This window comes from Engystomops pustulosus, unplaced genomic scaffold, assembly GCF_040894005.1.
Source record: "Engystomops pustulosus unplaced genomic scaffold, aEngPut4.maternal MAT_SCAFFOLD_127, whole genome shotgun sequence".
Classification (NCBI taxonomy): domain Eukaryota; kingdom Metazoa; phylum Chordata; class Amphibia; order Anura; family Leptodactylidae; genus Engystomops; species Engystomops pustulosus.
In genome coordinates this window covers 22,372-39,398 of record NW_027285008.1, presented here as the reverse complement: position 1 = coordinate 39,398, position 17,027 = coordinate 22,372, and the positions used below count along the sequence as shown (strand labels likewise).

General features: G+C 51.4%; 1 protein-coding gene across 1 annotated transcript; it reads left to right on the top strand.

The window, feature by feature from the left end:
• Nucleotides 1-7,986: 7,986 nt before the first annotated feature.
• LOC140108407 (uncharacterized) lies at nt 7,987-12,603 on the top strand. Its single transcript, XM_072131718.1, has 3 exons — nt 7,987-9,603; nt 10,568-10,702; nt 11,075-12,603. The coding sequence occupies exons 1-3, from the start codon at nt 8,109-8,111 to the stop codon at nt 11,683-11,685; spliced, it is 2,241 nt and encodes a 746-aa protein (XP_071987819.1). The 5' UTR covers nt 7,987-8,108; the 3' UTR covers nt 11,686-12,603.
• The last annotated feature ends 4,424 nt before the right edge of the window (nt 12,604-17,027 follow it).

Below are 17,027 nucleotides of genomic sequence, written 5' to 3'. Positions count from 1 at the left end.
AGGATCTTAGTGACTCCCCACACAGCGCATTATACACGGACAATGCACTTACATGCACCAGGAAGAAGAAGGTGAACTCCGGGGACCTGAGCGGGGAAGCGACACATGCAGGATATCGGGCGCAGGATCTTAGTGACTCCCCACAGAGCGCATTATACACGGACAATGCACTTACATGCACCAGGAAGAAGAAGTTGAACTCCAGGGACCTGAGCGGGGAAGCGACACATGCAGGATATCGGGCGCATGATCTTAGTGACTCCCCACACAGCGCATTATACACGGACAATGCACTTACATGCACCAGGAAGAAGAAGGTGAACTCCGGGGACCTGAGCGGGGAAGCGACACATGCAGGATATCGGGCGCAGGATCTTAGTGACTCCCCACAGAGCGCATTATACACGGACAATGCACTTACATGCACCAGGAAGAAGAAGTTGAACTCCAGGGACCTGAGCGGGGAAGCGACACATGCAGGATATCGGGCGCATGATCTTAGTGACTCCCCGCACAGCGCATTATACACGGACAATGCACTTACATGCACCAGGAAGAAGAAGGTGAACTCTGGGGACCTGAGCGGGGAAGCGACACATGCAGGATATCGGGGGCAGGATCTTAGTGACTCCCCGCAGAGCACATTATATACGGACAGTGCACTTACATGCACCAGGAAGAAGGTGAACTCCGGGGACCTGAGCGGGGAAGTGTCACATGCAGGATATCGGGTGCAGGATCTTAGTGACTCCCCGCACAGCACATTATACACGGACAATGCACTTACATGCACCAGGAAGAAGAAGGTGAACTCCGGGGACCTGAGCGGGGAAGCGACACATGCAGGATATCGGGCGCAGGATCTTAGTGACTCCCCGCACAGCGCATTATACACGGACAATGCACTTACATGCACCAGGAAGAAGAAGGTGAACTCCAGGGACCTGAGCGGGGAAGCCACACATGCAGGATATCGGGTGCAGGATCTTAGTGACTCCCCGCACAGCGCGTTATACACGGACAATGCACTTACATGCACCAGGAAGAAGAAGGTGAACTCCGGGGACCTGAGCGGGGAAGCGACACATGCAGGATATCGTGCACATGATCTTAGTGACTCCCCGCACAGCGCATTATACACGGACAATGCACTTACATGCACCAGGAAGAAGAAGGTGAACTCCGGGGACCTGAGCGGGGAAGAGACACATGCAGGATATTGGGCGCAGGATCTTAGTGACTCCCCGCACAGCACATTATACACGGACAATGCACTTACATGCACCAGGAAGAAGAAGGTGAACTCCAGGGACCTAAGCGGGGAAGTGACACATGCAGGATATCGGGGGCACGATCTTAGTGACTCCCCGCACAGCACATTATACACGGACAATGCACTTACATGCACCAGGAAGAAGAAGGTGAACTCCGGGGACCTGAGTGGAGAAGTGACACATGCAGGATATCGGGCGCAGGATCTTAGTGACTCCCCGCACAGCGCATTATACACGGACAATGCACTTACATGCACCAGGAAGAAGAAGGTGAACTCCGGGGACCTGAGCGGGGAAGCGACACATGCAGGATATCGTGCGCATGATCTTAGTGACTCCCCGCACAGCGCATTATACACGGACAATGCACTTACATGCACCAGGAAGAAGAAGGTGAACTCCGGGGACCTGAGCGGGGAAGCGATACATGCAGGATATCGGGCGCAGGATCTTAGTGACTCCCCGCACAGCGCATTATACACGGACAATGCACTTACATGCACCAGGAAGAAGAAGGTGAACTCCGGGGACCTGAGTGGGGAAGCGACACATGCAGGATATCGGGTGCAGGATCTTAGTGACTCCCCGCACAGCACATTATACACGGACAATGCACTTACATGCACCAGGAAGAAGAAGGTGAACACCTGGGACCTGAGCGGGGAAGTGACACATGCAGGATATCGTGCGCATGATCTTAGTGACTCCCCGCACAGCGCATTATACACGGACAATGCACTTACATGCACCAGGAAGAAGAAGGTGAACTCCGGGGACCTGAGCGGGGAAGCGATACATGCAGGATATCGGGCGCAGGATCTTAGTGACTCCCCGCACAGCACATTATACACGGACAATGCACTTACATGCACCAGGAAGAAGAAGGTGAACTCCTGGGACCTGAGCGGGGAAGCGACACATGCAGGATATCGGGCGCAGGATCTTAGTGACTCCCCGCACAGCACATTATACACGGACAATGCACTTACATGCACCAGGAAGAAGAAGGTGAACTCCAGGGACCTAAGCGGGGAAGTGACACATGCAGGATATCGGGGGCACGATCTTAGTGACTCCCCGCACAGCGCATTATACACGGACAATGCACTTACATGCACCAGGAAGAAGAAGGTGAACTCCGGGGACCTGAGTGGAGAAGTGACACATGCAGGATATCGGGCCCAGGATCTTAGTGACTCCCCGCACAGCGCATTATACACGGACAATGCACTTACATGCACCAGGAAGAAGAAGGGGAACTCCAGGGACCTGAGCGGGGAAGCGACACATGCAGGATATTGGGGGCAGGATCTTAGTGACTCCCGGCACAGCATATTATACACGGACAATGCACTTATATGCACCAGGAAGAAGAAGGTGAACTCTGGGGACCTGAGTGGGGAAGCGACACATGCAGGATATCGGATGCAGGATCTTAGTAACTCCCCGCACAGCGCATTATACACGGACAATGCACTTACATGCACCAGGAAGAAGAAGGTGAACTCCTGGGACCTGAGCAGGGAAGCGACACATGCAGGATATCGGGCGCAGGATCTTAGTGACTCCCCGCACAGCACATTATACACGGACAATGCACTTACATGCACCAGGAAGAAGAAGGTGAACTCCGGGGACCTGAGCGGGGAAGCAACACATGCAGGATATCGCATGTAGGATCTTAGTGACTCCCTGCACAGCGCATTATACACGGACAATGCACTTACATGCACCAGGAAGAAGAAGGTGAACTCCGGGGACCTGAGCGGGGAAGCAACACATGCAGGATATCGGGCGCATGATCTTAGTGACTCCCGCACAGCGCATTATACACGGACAATGCACTTACATGCACCAGGAAGAAGAAGGTGAACTCCGGGGACCTGAGCAGGGAAGCGACACATGCAGGATATCGGGCGCAGGATCTTAGTGACTCCCCGCACAGCGCATTATACACGGACAATGCACTTACATGCACCAGGAAGAAGAAGGTGAACTCCGGGGACCTGAGCGGGGAAGCGACACATGCAGGATATCGGGCGCAGGATCTTAGTGACTCCCCGCACAGCGCATTATACACGGACAATGCCCTTACATGCACCAGGAAGAAGAAAGTGAACTCCGGGGACCTGAGCGGGGAAGCGACACATGCAGGATATCGGGCACAGGATCTTTGTGACTCCCCGCACAGCGCATTATACATGGACAATGCACTTACATGCACCAGGAAGAAGAAGGAGAACTCCGGGGACCTGAGCGGGGAAGTGACACATGCAGGATATCGGGTGCAGGATCTTAGTGACTCCGCGCACAGCACATTATACACGGACAATGCACTTACATGCACCAGGAAGAAGAAGGTGAACTCCAGGGACCTGAGCGGGGAAGCGACACATGCAGGATATCGGGGGCAGGATCTTAGTGACTCCCCGCACAGCGCATTATACACGGACAATGCACTTACATGCACCAAGAAGAAGGAGAACTCCAGGGACCTGAGTGGGGAAGCGACACATGCAGGATATCGGATGCAGGATCTTAGTGACTCCCCGCACAGCGCATTATACACGGACAATGCACTTACATGCACCAGGAAGAAGAAGGTGAACTCCGGGGACCTGAGCGGGGAAGTGACACATGCAGGATATCGGGCGCAGGATCTTAGGGACTCCCCGCACAGCGCATTATACACAGACAATGCACTTACATGCACCAGGAAGAAGAAGGTGAACTCCGGGGACCTGAGCGGGGAAGCGACACATGCAGGATATCGGGCGCAGGATCTTAGGGACTCCCCGCACAGCGCATTATACACAGACAATGCACTTACATGCACCAGGAAGAAGGAGGTGAACTCCGGGGACCTGAGCGGGGAAGTGACACATGCAGGACATCGGGCACACGATCTTAGTAACTCCCCGCACAGCGCATTATACACGGACAATGCACTTACATGCACCAGGAAGAAGAAGGTGAACTCCGGGGACCTGAGCGGGGAAGCGACACATGCAGGATATCGGGCGCAGGATCTTAGTGACTCCCCGCACAGCGCATTATACACGGACAATGCACTTACATGCACCAGGAAGAAGAAGGTGAACTCCGGGGACCTGAGTGGGGAAGCGACACATGCAGGATATCGGGCGCATGATCTTAGTGACTCCCCGCACAGCGCATTATACACGGACAATGCACTTACATGCACCAGGAAGAAGAAGGTGAACTCCGGGGACCTGAGCGGGGAAGCGACACATGCAGGATATTATGCGCACGATCTTAGTGACTCCCCGCACAGCGCATTATACACGGACAATGCACTTACATGCACCAGGAAGAAGAAGGTGAACTCCGGGGACCTGAGCGGGGAAGCTATACATGCAGGATATCGGGGGCAGGATCTTAGTGACTCCCCGCACAGCACATTATACACGGACAATGCACTTACATGCACCAGGAAGAAGAAGGTGAACAACGGGGACCTGAGCGGGGAAGCGCCGCATGCAGGATATCGGGCGCAGGATCTTAGTGACTCCCCGCACAGCGCATTATACACTGACAATGCACTTACATGCACCAGGAAGAAGAAGGTGAACTCCGGGGACCTGAGCGGGGAAGCGACACATGCAGGATATCGGGCGCAGGATCTTAGTGACTCCCCGCACAGCGCATTATACACAGACAATGCACTTACATGCACCAGGAAGAAGAAGGTGAACTTCAGGGACCTGAGCAGGGAAGCGACACATGCAGGATATCGGGGGCACGATCTTAGTGACTCCCCGCACAGCGCATTATACACGGACAATGCACTTACATGCACCAGGAAGAAGAAGGTGAACTCCGGGGACCTGAGCGGGGAAGCGACACATGCAGGATATCGGGCGCAGGATCTTAGTGACTCCCCGCACAGCGCATTATACACGGACAATGCACTTACATGCACCAGGAAGAAGAAGGGGAACTCCGGGGACCTGAGCGGGGAAGCGACACATGCAGGATATCGGGCGCAGGATCTTAGTGACTCCCCGCACAGCGCATTATACACAGACAATGCACTTACATGCACCAGGAAGAAGAAGGTGAACTTCAGGGACCTGAGCAGGGAAGCGACACATGCAGGATATCGGGGGCACGATCTTAGTGACTCCCCGCACATCGCATTATACACGGACAATGCACTTACATGCACCGGGAAGAAGAAGGTGAACTCCGGGGACCTGAGCGGGGAAGCGACACATGCAGGATATCAGCTGCAGGATCTTAGTGACTCCCCGCACAGCGCATTATACACGGACAATGCACTTACATGCACCAGGAAGAAGAAGGTGAACTCCAGGGACCTGAGCGGGGAAGTGACACATGCAGGATATCAGGGGCACGATCTTAGTGACTCCCCGCACAGCGCATTATACATGGACAATGCACTTACATGCACCAGGAAGAAGAAGGTGAACTCCGGGGACCTGAGCGGGGAAGCGACACATGCAGGATATCGGGCGCAGGATCTTAGTGACTCCCCGCACAGCGCATTATACATGTACAATGCACTTACATGCACCAGGAAGAAGAAGGTGAACTCCGGGGACCTGAGCGGGGAAGCGACACATGCAGGATATCGGGGGCACGATCTTAGTGACTCCCCGCACAGCGCATTATACATGGACAATGCACTTACATGCACCAGGAAGAAGAAGGTGAACTCCGGGGACCTGAGCAGGGAAGCGACACATGCAGGATATCGAGCGCAGGATCTTAGTGACTCCCCTCACAGCACATTATACATGGACAATGCACTTACATGCACCAGGAAGAAGAAGATGAACTCCAGGGACCTGAGCGGGGAAGCGACACATGCAGGATATCGGGCGCAGGATCTTAGTGACTCCCCGCACAGCGCATTATACACGGACAATACACTTACATGCACCAGGAAGAAGAAGGTGAACTCCGGGGACCTGAGCGGGGAAGCAACACATGCAGGATATCGGACGCAGGATCTTAGTGACTCCCCGCACAGCGCATTATACACGGACAATGCAGTTACATGCACCAGGAAGAAGAAGGTGAACTCCAGGGACCTGAGCGGGGAAGTGACACATGCAGGATATCGGGCGCAGGATCTTAGTGACTCCCCGCACAGCACATTATACACGGACAATGCACTTACATGCACCAGGAAGAAGAAGGTGAACTCCGGGGACCTGAGCAGGGAAGTGACACATGCAGGATATCGGGCGCAGGATCTTAGTGACTCCCCGCACAGCACATTATACACGGACAATGCACTTTCTGTGACGTCCGGTGACCCTGTAAGTAAATGAGCCCCAGTATGACCCATCTAGTTTTGTGGGGTGACATTATCAGGGTACAAGGTGTATTTGCACTTTCTTCTGGCATCTCACATTGTACTAACACACTGACACATAGACAGAGAGATGAGATCTATTAGATTACGCATTGTCAGCTCTGCTATTCCACAACACACTAGATCTGCTGTGTCTCCCCAGATAAACAACTTATCTGCCTGTAACTTATAGTTCTCCCCATGATAAATCTGGCGCGCGGTCGGCCGCCCCCCCCCCCCCCCCCCGCAGTGCATAAACATGTGACACATGCAGAATAGCGCAGCTGTGCCACAAAATGGTCACGTGAGGCACAAATGTGGCGCAGACACTTCTTATATATGTCCAGGCAGTTTGTACTAGAAAAAACTTGCAAAGTCCAACAAAAAACTGGCACTGGAGCTTAGTGAATGAGCCCCACGGTCTCTTTAATGGCAGAAGGTACAATGCAGATGGTACTTTCCTATCGCGGGCGCACACAACGCAGGAAACATTATCAGGGTGACCACAGCCCCCCACATGCTGCAATACTGCAGTATAACAGCGTACGAGGGCACCAATACATACAGTATAATAGAGACTATGGCTGGTCTCACACTGCCGTATGCCCCCCCCCCCCCCCTGGCCGTATTCCCCCCCCTTGGCCATATGCCCCCTCCCTGGCCGTATGCCCCTCTCTCCCCTGGCCGTAGCCACTGATCACCCCTCCCCTCTCCATGGCGAGGCGCTGCTGCTCTATTTCTGGGGTACGGTAGCACAGAGGTGTCAGCAGTATAACGCAGCAAACACCTGCCCCTAACTGCTGGGCTTGGTGCTGGCTCTGATCGGGGCAGTCAACCTGCTCAACTGTGGCACTTGCTGACGGTGGGCGCCGCCATCTTGGATGGCTGATCGGTGCCCCCTGTGATGTCATCGGAGGATGCTGATTGGTTGTCATGACAGCCTACAGTCTCAGGGGGTAATAGCCCGGCCGTGGATCCTGATCTCTAATCGCCTGCGGGTGACAGTTATTAGGGATCAGAAGAAAAAGTACTTTATACTGCAACAAAGTTATACTGAAGTGTATTGTAAGAGCAATCAGACCCCCAAGTGTTAAAGTACCCTAGGGGGCAAGGAATAATAGTAAGACAATGTTTTTAAAAATAAAACCATGTAAAACCATGTAGGTATGGCCGTGATCTGATCCATCGGAATATAACAAAGATTAACAAAAAATAGCGGCAAAATGTCTGATTCACCACTTTTCTTTTTTGTCTATTTTCCAAAAAAAAACCAAACATGTAATGTTATATTTTACAGAATCTGATGGAAATATAGAAAGATTATTATTAAATGTAGAAATAAAAGAGACGTCACTTCTGGAACGAGGGAAGAAACAAAACAGAAATGCAAAAAAGAAAAAGGGCGGAGTCCTGAAGGGGTTAAAGGGCGGGAGTAAAGAAATGGACACCGGCAGGAAGGAGTTAATGGAGGTCTCCCGGAGACTCCGCCCATGGATTGTCACGTGGTTAAGCTCTTTACCACTTTAGACTTTCCCGCCGGCAGAAGGACCTGCCGTGACGTCGCTGATCACATGGTCCGGACACAAGCCACGTGTGTGGCCCCGCCCTCTCCTCACTCAGACTCAGCGATGGCGGATGATGTGGTGCTGGCGGAGCAGATCAGGGCCCGGGTCCGGGCTGAAGGCACCGGCTGGCTCCTCGCGCTGGTGGCCCGCGCTGCCCCGGCCTCTGCTGCGCGGCCTCCTGCCCGGCCCCCCTCTCCCTCCCCACCACGTGGCCGCCGCCGCTCCCCCTCCCCCGGCTGGATCCCCGCACCGGCTGCAGCGCGGCCTCCGGTGTCACGTGTGCGGGAGGCGGTAGAGCAGCTTCTCTCCGGAGCGCCCTCTAATGGTGGCGCCTATACTGCAGCAATAGATTATCATCATGTCTCCAGAGCGCCCTCTAATGGTGGCGCCTATACTGCAGCCGCGCAGCTTCACTCCAGAGCGCCCGCTACTGGTGGCTCTTATACTGCAGAGCAGCTCTCCTCTAGAGCTCCATCTACTGGTGGCTCTTATACTGCAGAGCAGCTCTCCTCTAGAGCTCCATCTACTGGTGGCTCTTATACTGCAGCATTAGATCATCTCTCCTCTAGAGCTCCATCTACTGGTGGCTCTTATACTGCAGCATTAGATCATCTCTCCTCTAGAGCGCCCTCCACAGGCGGTTATAGTGCAGCGCAGGTCTCCACTAGAGCGCCCTCCACAGGCGGTCATCCTGCAGCTCCTGCACATGATGCGGCGCTGTCTTCTGTGTCCCGTGTCCAGGCAGCAGTGGAGGAGCTTCTGGCCAGAGCGCGCTATGCTACAGGCTCCTATCCTAATTCCTCTGAGCTCCCTGCAGCTGGGGACCACGATGCTCGCTCTCTAGTGCCCCTCACAGCACTCATGTCCTCTGTGGCCGCTCCCTCCTCCTCCGCCATGGGGTTCCTGCCAGCCCCATCACCATCTGCATGGGGGCTACCTGTGGACTTCGATGTGGATGTGCCCCCTGCCCCTTCCGCCAGGCCCTCAGAGTCTGATAGACGCAGACGGAGCAGGTCTCGCCATTCACACTCCCGGTGCCGGAGACACCGGCACCACAGACACCACAAGAGGTCACGTGATGGATCGACCTCCTGCAGACGCCACAAGAGGTCACGTGGTAGATCGTCCTCGACTTCACGCAGACGCCACAAGAGGTCACGTGATAGATTGTCCTCTCGCAGACGCCACAAGAGGTCACGATCGTTCTCGTCCACCTCTGGTTCATCCTTTTCATATTCCTCTGGATCCTCCTATTCTGGTTCCCTCAGTCCTGAACGAACCCGTCGTAGGCGTCAGCGCCACCGCAGGCGAAGGGTTCCCCGGTCATCCCAGGAACGTTCAGCCCAGCCTGTGACCCCGGCCGCACCTCCCGCTGTGGAGCCCAGACCCCAGCCTTCTGCTCCTGTGACATCTGGTATTGGTGAGTCTCATGTCCCTTGTGTTAGGGGCGCTCAGCCCTCCCCCATCCCTTGTCTCTTGTGTGGACTTTTAGGGACAGTGCTTATTGCAGTGTTTTGCTCTCTTATGTCTGGAGAGACTCAGGTCAAGATTTATCAAAATAATTGTATTGATATCTGACCTCCAACGCCTCAATGGCCGACTCCGGGAGCGGAGATAGAGGAGGTGGTAACCAAAACCTGTAATAACCGGCTCCAGAGCTTCTCGGGTTTGGTCTGTGTCTATAGTGTAAAGTTTCCCAATATGGCGGCCGTCCTCTTCTTCTATGTGTTTAGATGTTCGGTCTCCGAGGAGTTCAGGAGTCGGATTTCTCTAGGCCCCAAGGTCGTCTGGGATTCCAGGGCAGCTTATGTACGGTTGTGCCTTGTGATGTCCCAGTGGCCCTTTCCTGACCTCCCACACCCCTGCTATTAGGACCTAGGCCTGCTGGCCCTTTCATGGGGGACGTTGCAGGTTCTTTGTCACTTAGAAATTTCACCACAAGTCTTCATCCTGCAGGATGTACCAATCAGCAGCCTCAATCATCACGCACTCGGGGTCATGACAGCCTGCGGATGTCGATGCATGTCGTAGAGAAGCTCCCATTGCTGGAGCCGAACCCTCAGAAATGGGAGGCCACCTACGTGTGCTATCTCTAAGGTGTCAGGAAGTGCTGAAGAAGGTGGAGATGGGTGGTAGGGTGTGTCCTTACTCCTCACTCCCTTAACGCATCCTCCAGGTCTCCCACCATGGGCATTGTCCCAAGAAGGAGGTAGAGAAGTTAGATTGAGTTCTCCCCTATCCTCAGGGTTCCTCACTGTCACTGGATCAACAAGGCTCTTCCTCAGACTCCTGGTTCTCGCTGTACAATGTAATATGTGCCTCAGGGCTTGCCGTACTCCTGGATTTGTGAACCTTATTGCTGCCTCTTTCTCTCTCGTTCCCAGTGACTGGTTTTTCGGCAGTTTTACATACAGGAGGATCAGAAGGCTTTCCGATGCCCAGCTTTCCTATGAATGCTGAACGTCGCCTCTTGCCTTTGATGCAAACGTCTGTTGCACCTTCTGCACGGCTCAGTCATGGTAAGTCTCGGCATGAGTGGCTGGATCTGGAAGCTCTGGGCTCCGGCTTGCATGTTGTCTGGGTGCAGGAGGCCATTGCATTGGGCGGTTGGGGGATATACCGGGGAATTCCCTTATCCATCAGGTGTGGTTGGAAGTCGCTTGCCGCTTTCCTGTTTCTTTTGACCTCTTATTGTGCCTTTTCTCTGTTCTTCTCCCTCTATAAGGCGACTTAGTTGCTTTCTTTGCTTCTGGCTTTCAGCGGTTTGCAATTCCTATTGCTGTTGGATGTTAATGTGCCCCCGTCGGGATTAGTTTTTTCTGCTCCTCGTGTTTTTGCTGGCTCTGTCCGTCCTTATTTGGTTCTCTAATTGTTTGTTTGTTCTTTTTCAGGGCGCCGTCCAGTCGTCTGGATGATCGGTGACAGCTTCATCCAATGTGCAGAGCAAGCGGCGAGGACTCGCCCCGGAGGTTCATCTTTAGGATTCCAGAATGCAGATATTTTTTGGAATGGGGTCCGGGGCCTGAAATGGCTGCAGGTGATGCCCGCTGTGGTGGCTGCGAGCCGCGCCACGTCCGCTCCCACAGTTGTGGTGATTCATGCCGGCGGGAATGATATCTGCAAGACCAAACTTGGTGATCTGCTGACGCTCATCTGCACGGACCTGGATCGTTTTTGTTCGTTCTTCTGTGAAGTCGTCCTGGTCTGGTCGGAGGTGGTGCCTAGGACGGTGTGGCCTGGGGCCCGGAAGATGTCAGCGGTGGAGAAGTCAAGACGTCTCCTGAATACTAGGGTCTCCCGTTATATTCGTTCCCTGGGAGGGATGTCCATCAGAAACCGGCAGCTGGAGGGTGACAATCGTGCGCTGCTGTTGTCTGATGGGGTCCATCTGAATGAGGCCGGCCTGGACATCTTTCTGTCAGGTCTCCAGGAGGGTGTGGAGCAGGCGTTGCAGCTTCTCACCTCAAAGGCGAACCAAGTTAGGGGTCCGCATTCTCCTTGATGGTGGGTTATGGTTACGGCGGTACTTTGTTTTAGAGGTTACATGCTCACCCCAACGGTGACTGGCATTACGCTCATTGTTTAGAGTATAACTGAATCATTTGAAAATTCTTAGGATATAAATTGCTCTGCCGCCCCCCCCCCCCTCTCCCCCAGCACCATCTGTGTTCATTAATTTTATAATAAGTCGTTTTATGTCACAAGTCATGTTCTATTCTTTCCCCCAATGAACCATAAAGCTCATGCTTAACATTGGGGTCTCATTCACTATCATCTGTGGTAAATGATTAGTCGCTTAGTTCCCGCTCCTCACCCGCGGGGCTCCAGCAGTGTGTACCAGGATTATACGGACTGCTAGAGGCCGTATGACCGGATACAATGCATCGAGGGGAGGAGATAACGAGTGACCGAGACAGGCATGCAGCGAGCGCTACTTATGCCCCGCCCATCAGCATTTCCCGGATAGTCACAGATCGCCGTTATGGTGTCTCCGCACAGAAGGGATCATTTTGTTGTCTACGTATTCACACTGTACGTCACTGCGGTCATGTTTGTTTTGTTCAGTAATTGGCTGCTTTGCTTACAAATTGCAGCTTCCCCCTATGAGATGGAGGAGATTGGGATTGTCTTTTTGATATTTGAGGTATTGGGCACTAGTGGGGACCCCCTCATTAAGTCTTTATATGTTCCTTCATGGCCGTGGCCACCAACCCATCGTCTAGGTATGTAATTACCACTCTGCCCCCAGGGCTGTTCCCATCACTTGGTGGATTATCGCACCTTGTACAGCAACAGAATCGGAAAGAAAAGTAGTTCTATCGTTCTCATTTTTTAAAAGTTTTTTTTTTTTGTAGTTTCCTTGGTATTTTATAACCTACGGAGACAATAATTACAATAAACTTCAGTTGTGGTGGAAGAAGTACCTTTTTTTTTTTTTGTGGCACGACCTCACAGAATATAAAAAATGTTGTTTTCCATAAAACTTTCTAAAGGCCCAAATATAAACTCTCTGGGGAGGTCGAGCAGCTTCAAAGTCTGACAGAGGCCTGAGGTAAAAATCCTGTCAGACCCGAGATATAAACACCTCACCCCCAGCTCCGGCCTCCACCAATCCACAGCTGTCTCCAGGTGCTGCCACGTCTTTCCCCCATTGGCCGTATTTTGACTAATTACTGGCTGTCACCGGGCAAGACCAGAAGCTCACAAAAGAGCGGGAAATTACCTCAGGATCAGGGAAATTACCTCAGGAGAGGGACCTACATGTCACTATTACCATAGAGGTGTTATTAGGAGAACGAGGTCCTGTGTGAATACGTGGTAAGACGAGGCGTTTGGTATTATTGGAGATTGTGGATGGATTCTGTTATCTCTATTACTTGGGTATAAGAATCCTGTCCGTAGATCTCCCCGATTATAGGAAACTCTCCCCCTTATCTTTTCCCTGAGGATTAGATCCTTTCACTGCTGTCTGACTTTTACCTCATGAATATCACATTTATCTTTTGTTCTTACAATTACCTAAGCTTAGCTCCGCCTCCTGTGTTTGTCCCTCTGATGATTTCCCCCGGATATATATACACCGGTACATTCCCCCGGATATATATACACCGGTACATTCCCCCGGATATATATACATCGGTACATTCCCCCTGATATATATACACCGGTACATTCCCTCCAGTATATATACACCGGTACATTCCCCCCGATATATGTACACCGGTACATTCCCCCCGATATATGTACACCGGTACATTCCCTCCAGTATATATACACGGGTACATTCCCCCCCGATATATATACATCGGTACATTCCCCCTGATATATGTACACCGGTACATTCCCCCCGATATATGTACACGGGTACATTCCCCCCGATATATGTACACCGGTACATTCCCCCCGATATATGTACACCGGTACATTCCCCCCGATATATGTACACCGGTACATTCCCCCCGATATATGTACACCGGTACATTCCCCCCGATATATGTACACGGGTACATTCCCCCCGATATATGTACACCGGTACATTCCCCCCGATATATGTACACCGGTACATTCCCTCCAGTATATGTACACCGGTACATTCCCTCCAGTATATATACACGGGTACATTCCCCCCCGATATATATACGCCGGTACATTCCTCCCAATATATATACGCCGGTACATTCCCTCCAATATATGTACGCCGGTACATTCCCCCCAATATATGTACACCGGTACATTCCCCCCAATATATGTACACCGGTACATTCCCTCCAATATATGTACACCGGTACATTCCCCCCACCCCTCCTGATATATATACGCCGGTAAACCCCCCCCCCGATATATATACGCCGGTACGTTCCGCCCCAATATATATACGCCGGTACTTCACCCCCCCCCCCCCCTCTGATATATATACGCCGGTACGTGTGTGTGTGTGTGTCCCCCCCCATATATATACGCCGGTACATTCCCCCCCGATATATATACGCCGATACGTTCCCCCCCGATATATACATCTCGCCCCTCCGTTGTTCTCCGGTCGCTATATGTACTTATTTTTTTAAACTGTTCAGTTCTTTTGCATTTATTATAGTTGCACTCCCTCACCTCACCCCGGGACTGTATATACTTACCTTTCCTTCACTTGTCACTTCTCATCTCGCTGCATCACTCCAAGATGGCTGCCCCCACTCTGCTAGAAGACTACATCTCCCACAATCCCCCTGGTCACCACATAGATCGGGCATTTTGGGACTCGTTGATACCTATTGTGTCCGTGACTTTTACTGTTTATTACGTTTTATGTCAGTTCTGGGGGGGGGGGGGTGATTTGAATTTTTAGGTTTATAACATTTTTAATTATTTTTTTTAGACCCTTTAGGGTACATTAACCCTAGATGGTCTGATCATTCCTACCATATACTGCAATACTACTGTATATGCATTATATAGCGATGATGTTCAGGGGAGCGACGATCAGAGCCAAGATGGCGGCTGCATCGGAGGAGTTAATAGCCGTGATCAGTGCAAGCTCGGACTGCGGGTATTAGCGATGGGTCTTTGCTGCAATATGCAATATCCCCCACCTGTGTATGAAGGGGACTGAGCCCGGAACCCCTCTTCATACACCCCCTCCACCTCTGCTCAGAGAGCTGCGGCGCAGAGCGTTAATGGCCTAAAGGGGTTTTCCCACGAACAGAAGTTGTCTCAGGGATGAGACTCCCACAGATCACGAACACATGGGGTCCCAGGTACCTCCGCTGCCTCACAGGACCATTAAACTCCATGGAGCTTCCATGGTCTGTGGGGTCTCAGCACTGATAAGCGTCAGCTAGTCGGGGGGGGCGCACCTCATGCACCAATGGCTCGAAGGCGTCACTTGGGAAGGAGACCTTCAATGTGAATACTATAAAGGGGCATCATGAGTGGGGGGCAGGTCCCCTCCCAGTATACAAGTTTCCAGGAGAAGGGGAGCTGGAGACTCTCCGAGGTGACCAGGTTAGGGCGGGTGGAGCCCCTGAGGATTTGGAGCTCAGCAGCCATTTATGATGGACCAATGCTCCAGAATGCAGTTGATGTGTGTGTATGTATATGTATGTATGTGTGTGGGTGTATATATATATATGTATGTATGTGTGTGGGTGTATATATATATGTATATGTATGTGTGTGGGTGTATATATATATATATAGTGTGGGTCTGTGCCCATGAAAGGAATCTGCACCGTCGCGTTTATACTCACCACATTTTGCACAGTCGCTCTCTGTGCTTCGTGTTTGAGTCCGGCGCTGTGCGATCCTCCTCCTGGAACCGGGTCCTGCCTTCTGTGCTCAGTGTGTTACATTACACAGTGTAATACATCTGTATTACACTGTGTAAGGTGAAGAATAGCTTGAAAGTGATCAGTTGATCGTTTGTTCAAGCTAACCTGTAAAAGTGAATAAAAACAGTTAAAAACATTAAATAAAAACATTTTTTAATAAAAAGAATTAATTAAAGTTAAAGTCCCCTAAACACAAACATTCCCTATACACATGTAATAAAGTAAAAAAAAAACCCCACAAAATCGCCAAAACCCCCCCACATATTTGGTATCGCCGCGTCCGTAATAATCTGTAAAATAACTCAGAAACATTATTGGGCCCACTCAGTGAACGAGTAAAAACAAAACACGAAAAACTCACCAAAAATGTACATTTTTCTTAACTTTTTTTTGATCACTTTTTAGAACATTTTATGTGCTCCAAAATGGTACCACTGAAAAGGACAACTCAACAAGTAAAAAATAAGTCCTAAACTCGCTCTGTCAACCAAAAAATATGAAAGTTACGTCTCCGAAAAGATGGCAATGCAAAAACAAATGAGATTTCCTCTATATTACCGTATATATACCGTATATACGCTTATACACGAGTCAATGATAAAAATAAATACATTAATACTCACCCTCCGGTGTCCCCGATGTTCCTCCCGGCTCCCGATCCCTGTTGCAGCTCCCGGCGGCTTCTTCACTGGCCGGGAGATCGCGATGTATACTGTATACTACTGGGGGCAGGCTGTATACTACTGGGGGCAGGCTGTATACTACTGGGGGCTGTGCTGTATACTACTGGGGGCTGTGCTGTATACTACTGGGGGCAGGCTGTATACTACTGGGGGCTCTGCTGTATACTACTGGGGACAGGCTGTATACTACTGGAACAGGCTGTATACTACTGGGGGCTCTGCTGTATACTACTGGGGACAGGCTGTATACTACTGGGGACAGGCTGTAAACTACTGGGGGCAAGCTGTATACTACTGGGGGCAAGCTGTATACTACTGGGGGCTGGCTGTATACTACATGGGGGCTGGTTGGCTGTATACTACTGGGGGAAGGCTGTATACTACTGGGGGAAGGCTGTATACTACTGGGGGAAGGCTGTATACTACTGGGGGAAGGCTGTATACTTCTGGGGGCAAGCTGTATACTACTGGGGGCTGGCTGTATACTACATGGGGGCTGGTTGGCTGTATACTACATGGGGGCTGGCTGTATACTACACCCTCGGCTTATACTCGAGTCAATAGGTTTTCCCAGTTTTCGGTGGTAAAATTAGGGGTCTCGGCTTATACTCGGGTCGGCTTATACTATATGTAGTTTTTTTCCAGTAAAATGGTAAAATTAAATGAAAAACTATATAAATTAGGTATCACCGTAATCGTAGTGACCTATAGAATAAAGATAATATAGTATTTTTAGTGTACGGTGTACACTTTTTGTTTTCACCCATACATTCAAGAGTTAATAAAACCTCATCAATAAGCTAATGACCCACTAAAATGAAGTATTTGTAAAGTGC

What these genes read in the sequence shown, in the direction of transcription:
- LOC140108407 (XM_072131718.1), top strand. Translation starts at nt 8,109, where the DNA reads ATGGATTGTCACGTGGTTAAGCTCTTTACCACTTTAGACTTTCCCGCC. An exon ending in TCCTGTGACATCTGGTATTG is followed by an intron (nt 9,604 to 10,567) that starts GTGAGTCTCATG and finishes TCTCGTTCCCAG; the next exon opens with TGACTGGTTTTTCGGCAGTT. An exon ending in TTCTGCACGGCTCAGTCATG is followed by an intron (nt 10,703 to 11,074) that starts GTAAGTCTCGGC and finishes GTTCTTTTTCAG; the next exon opens with GGCGCCGTCCAGTCGTCTGG.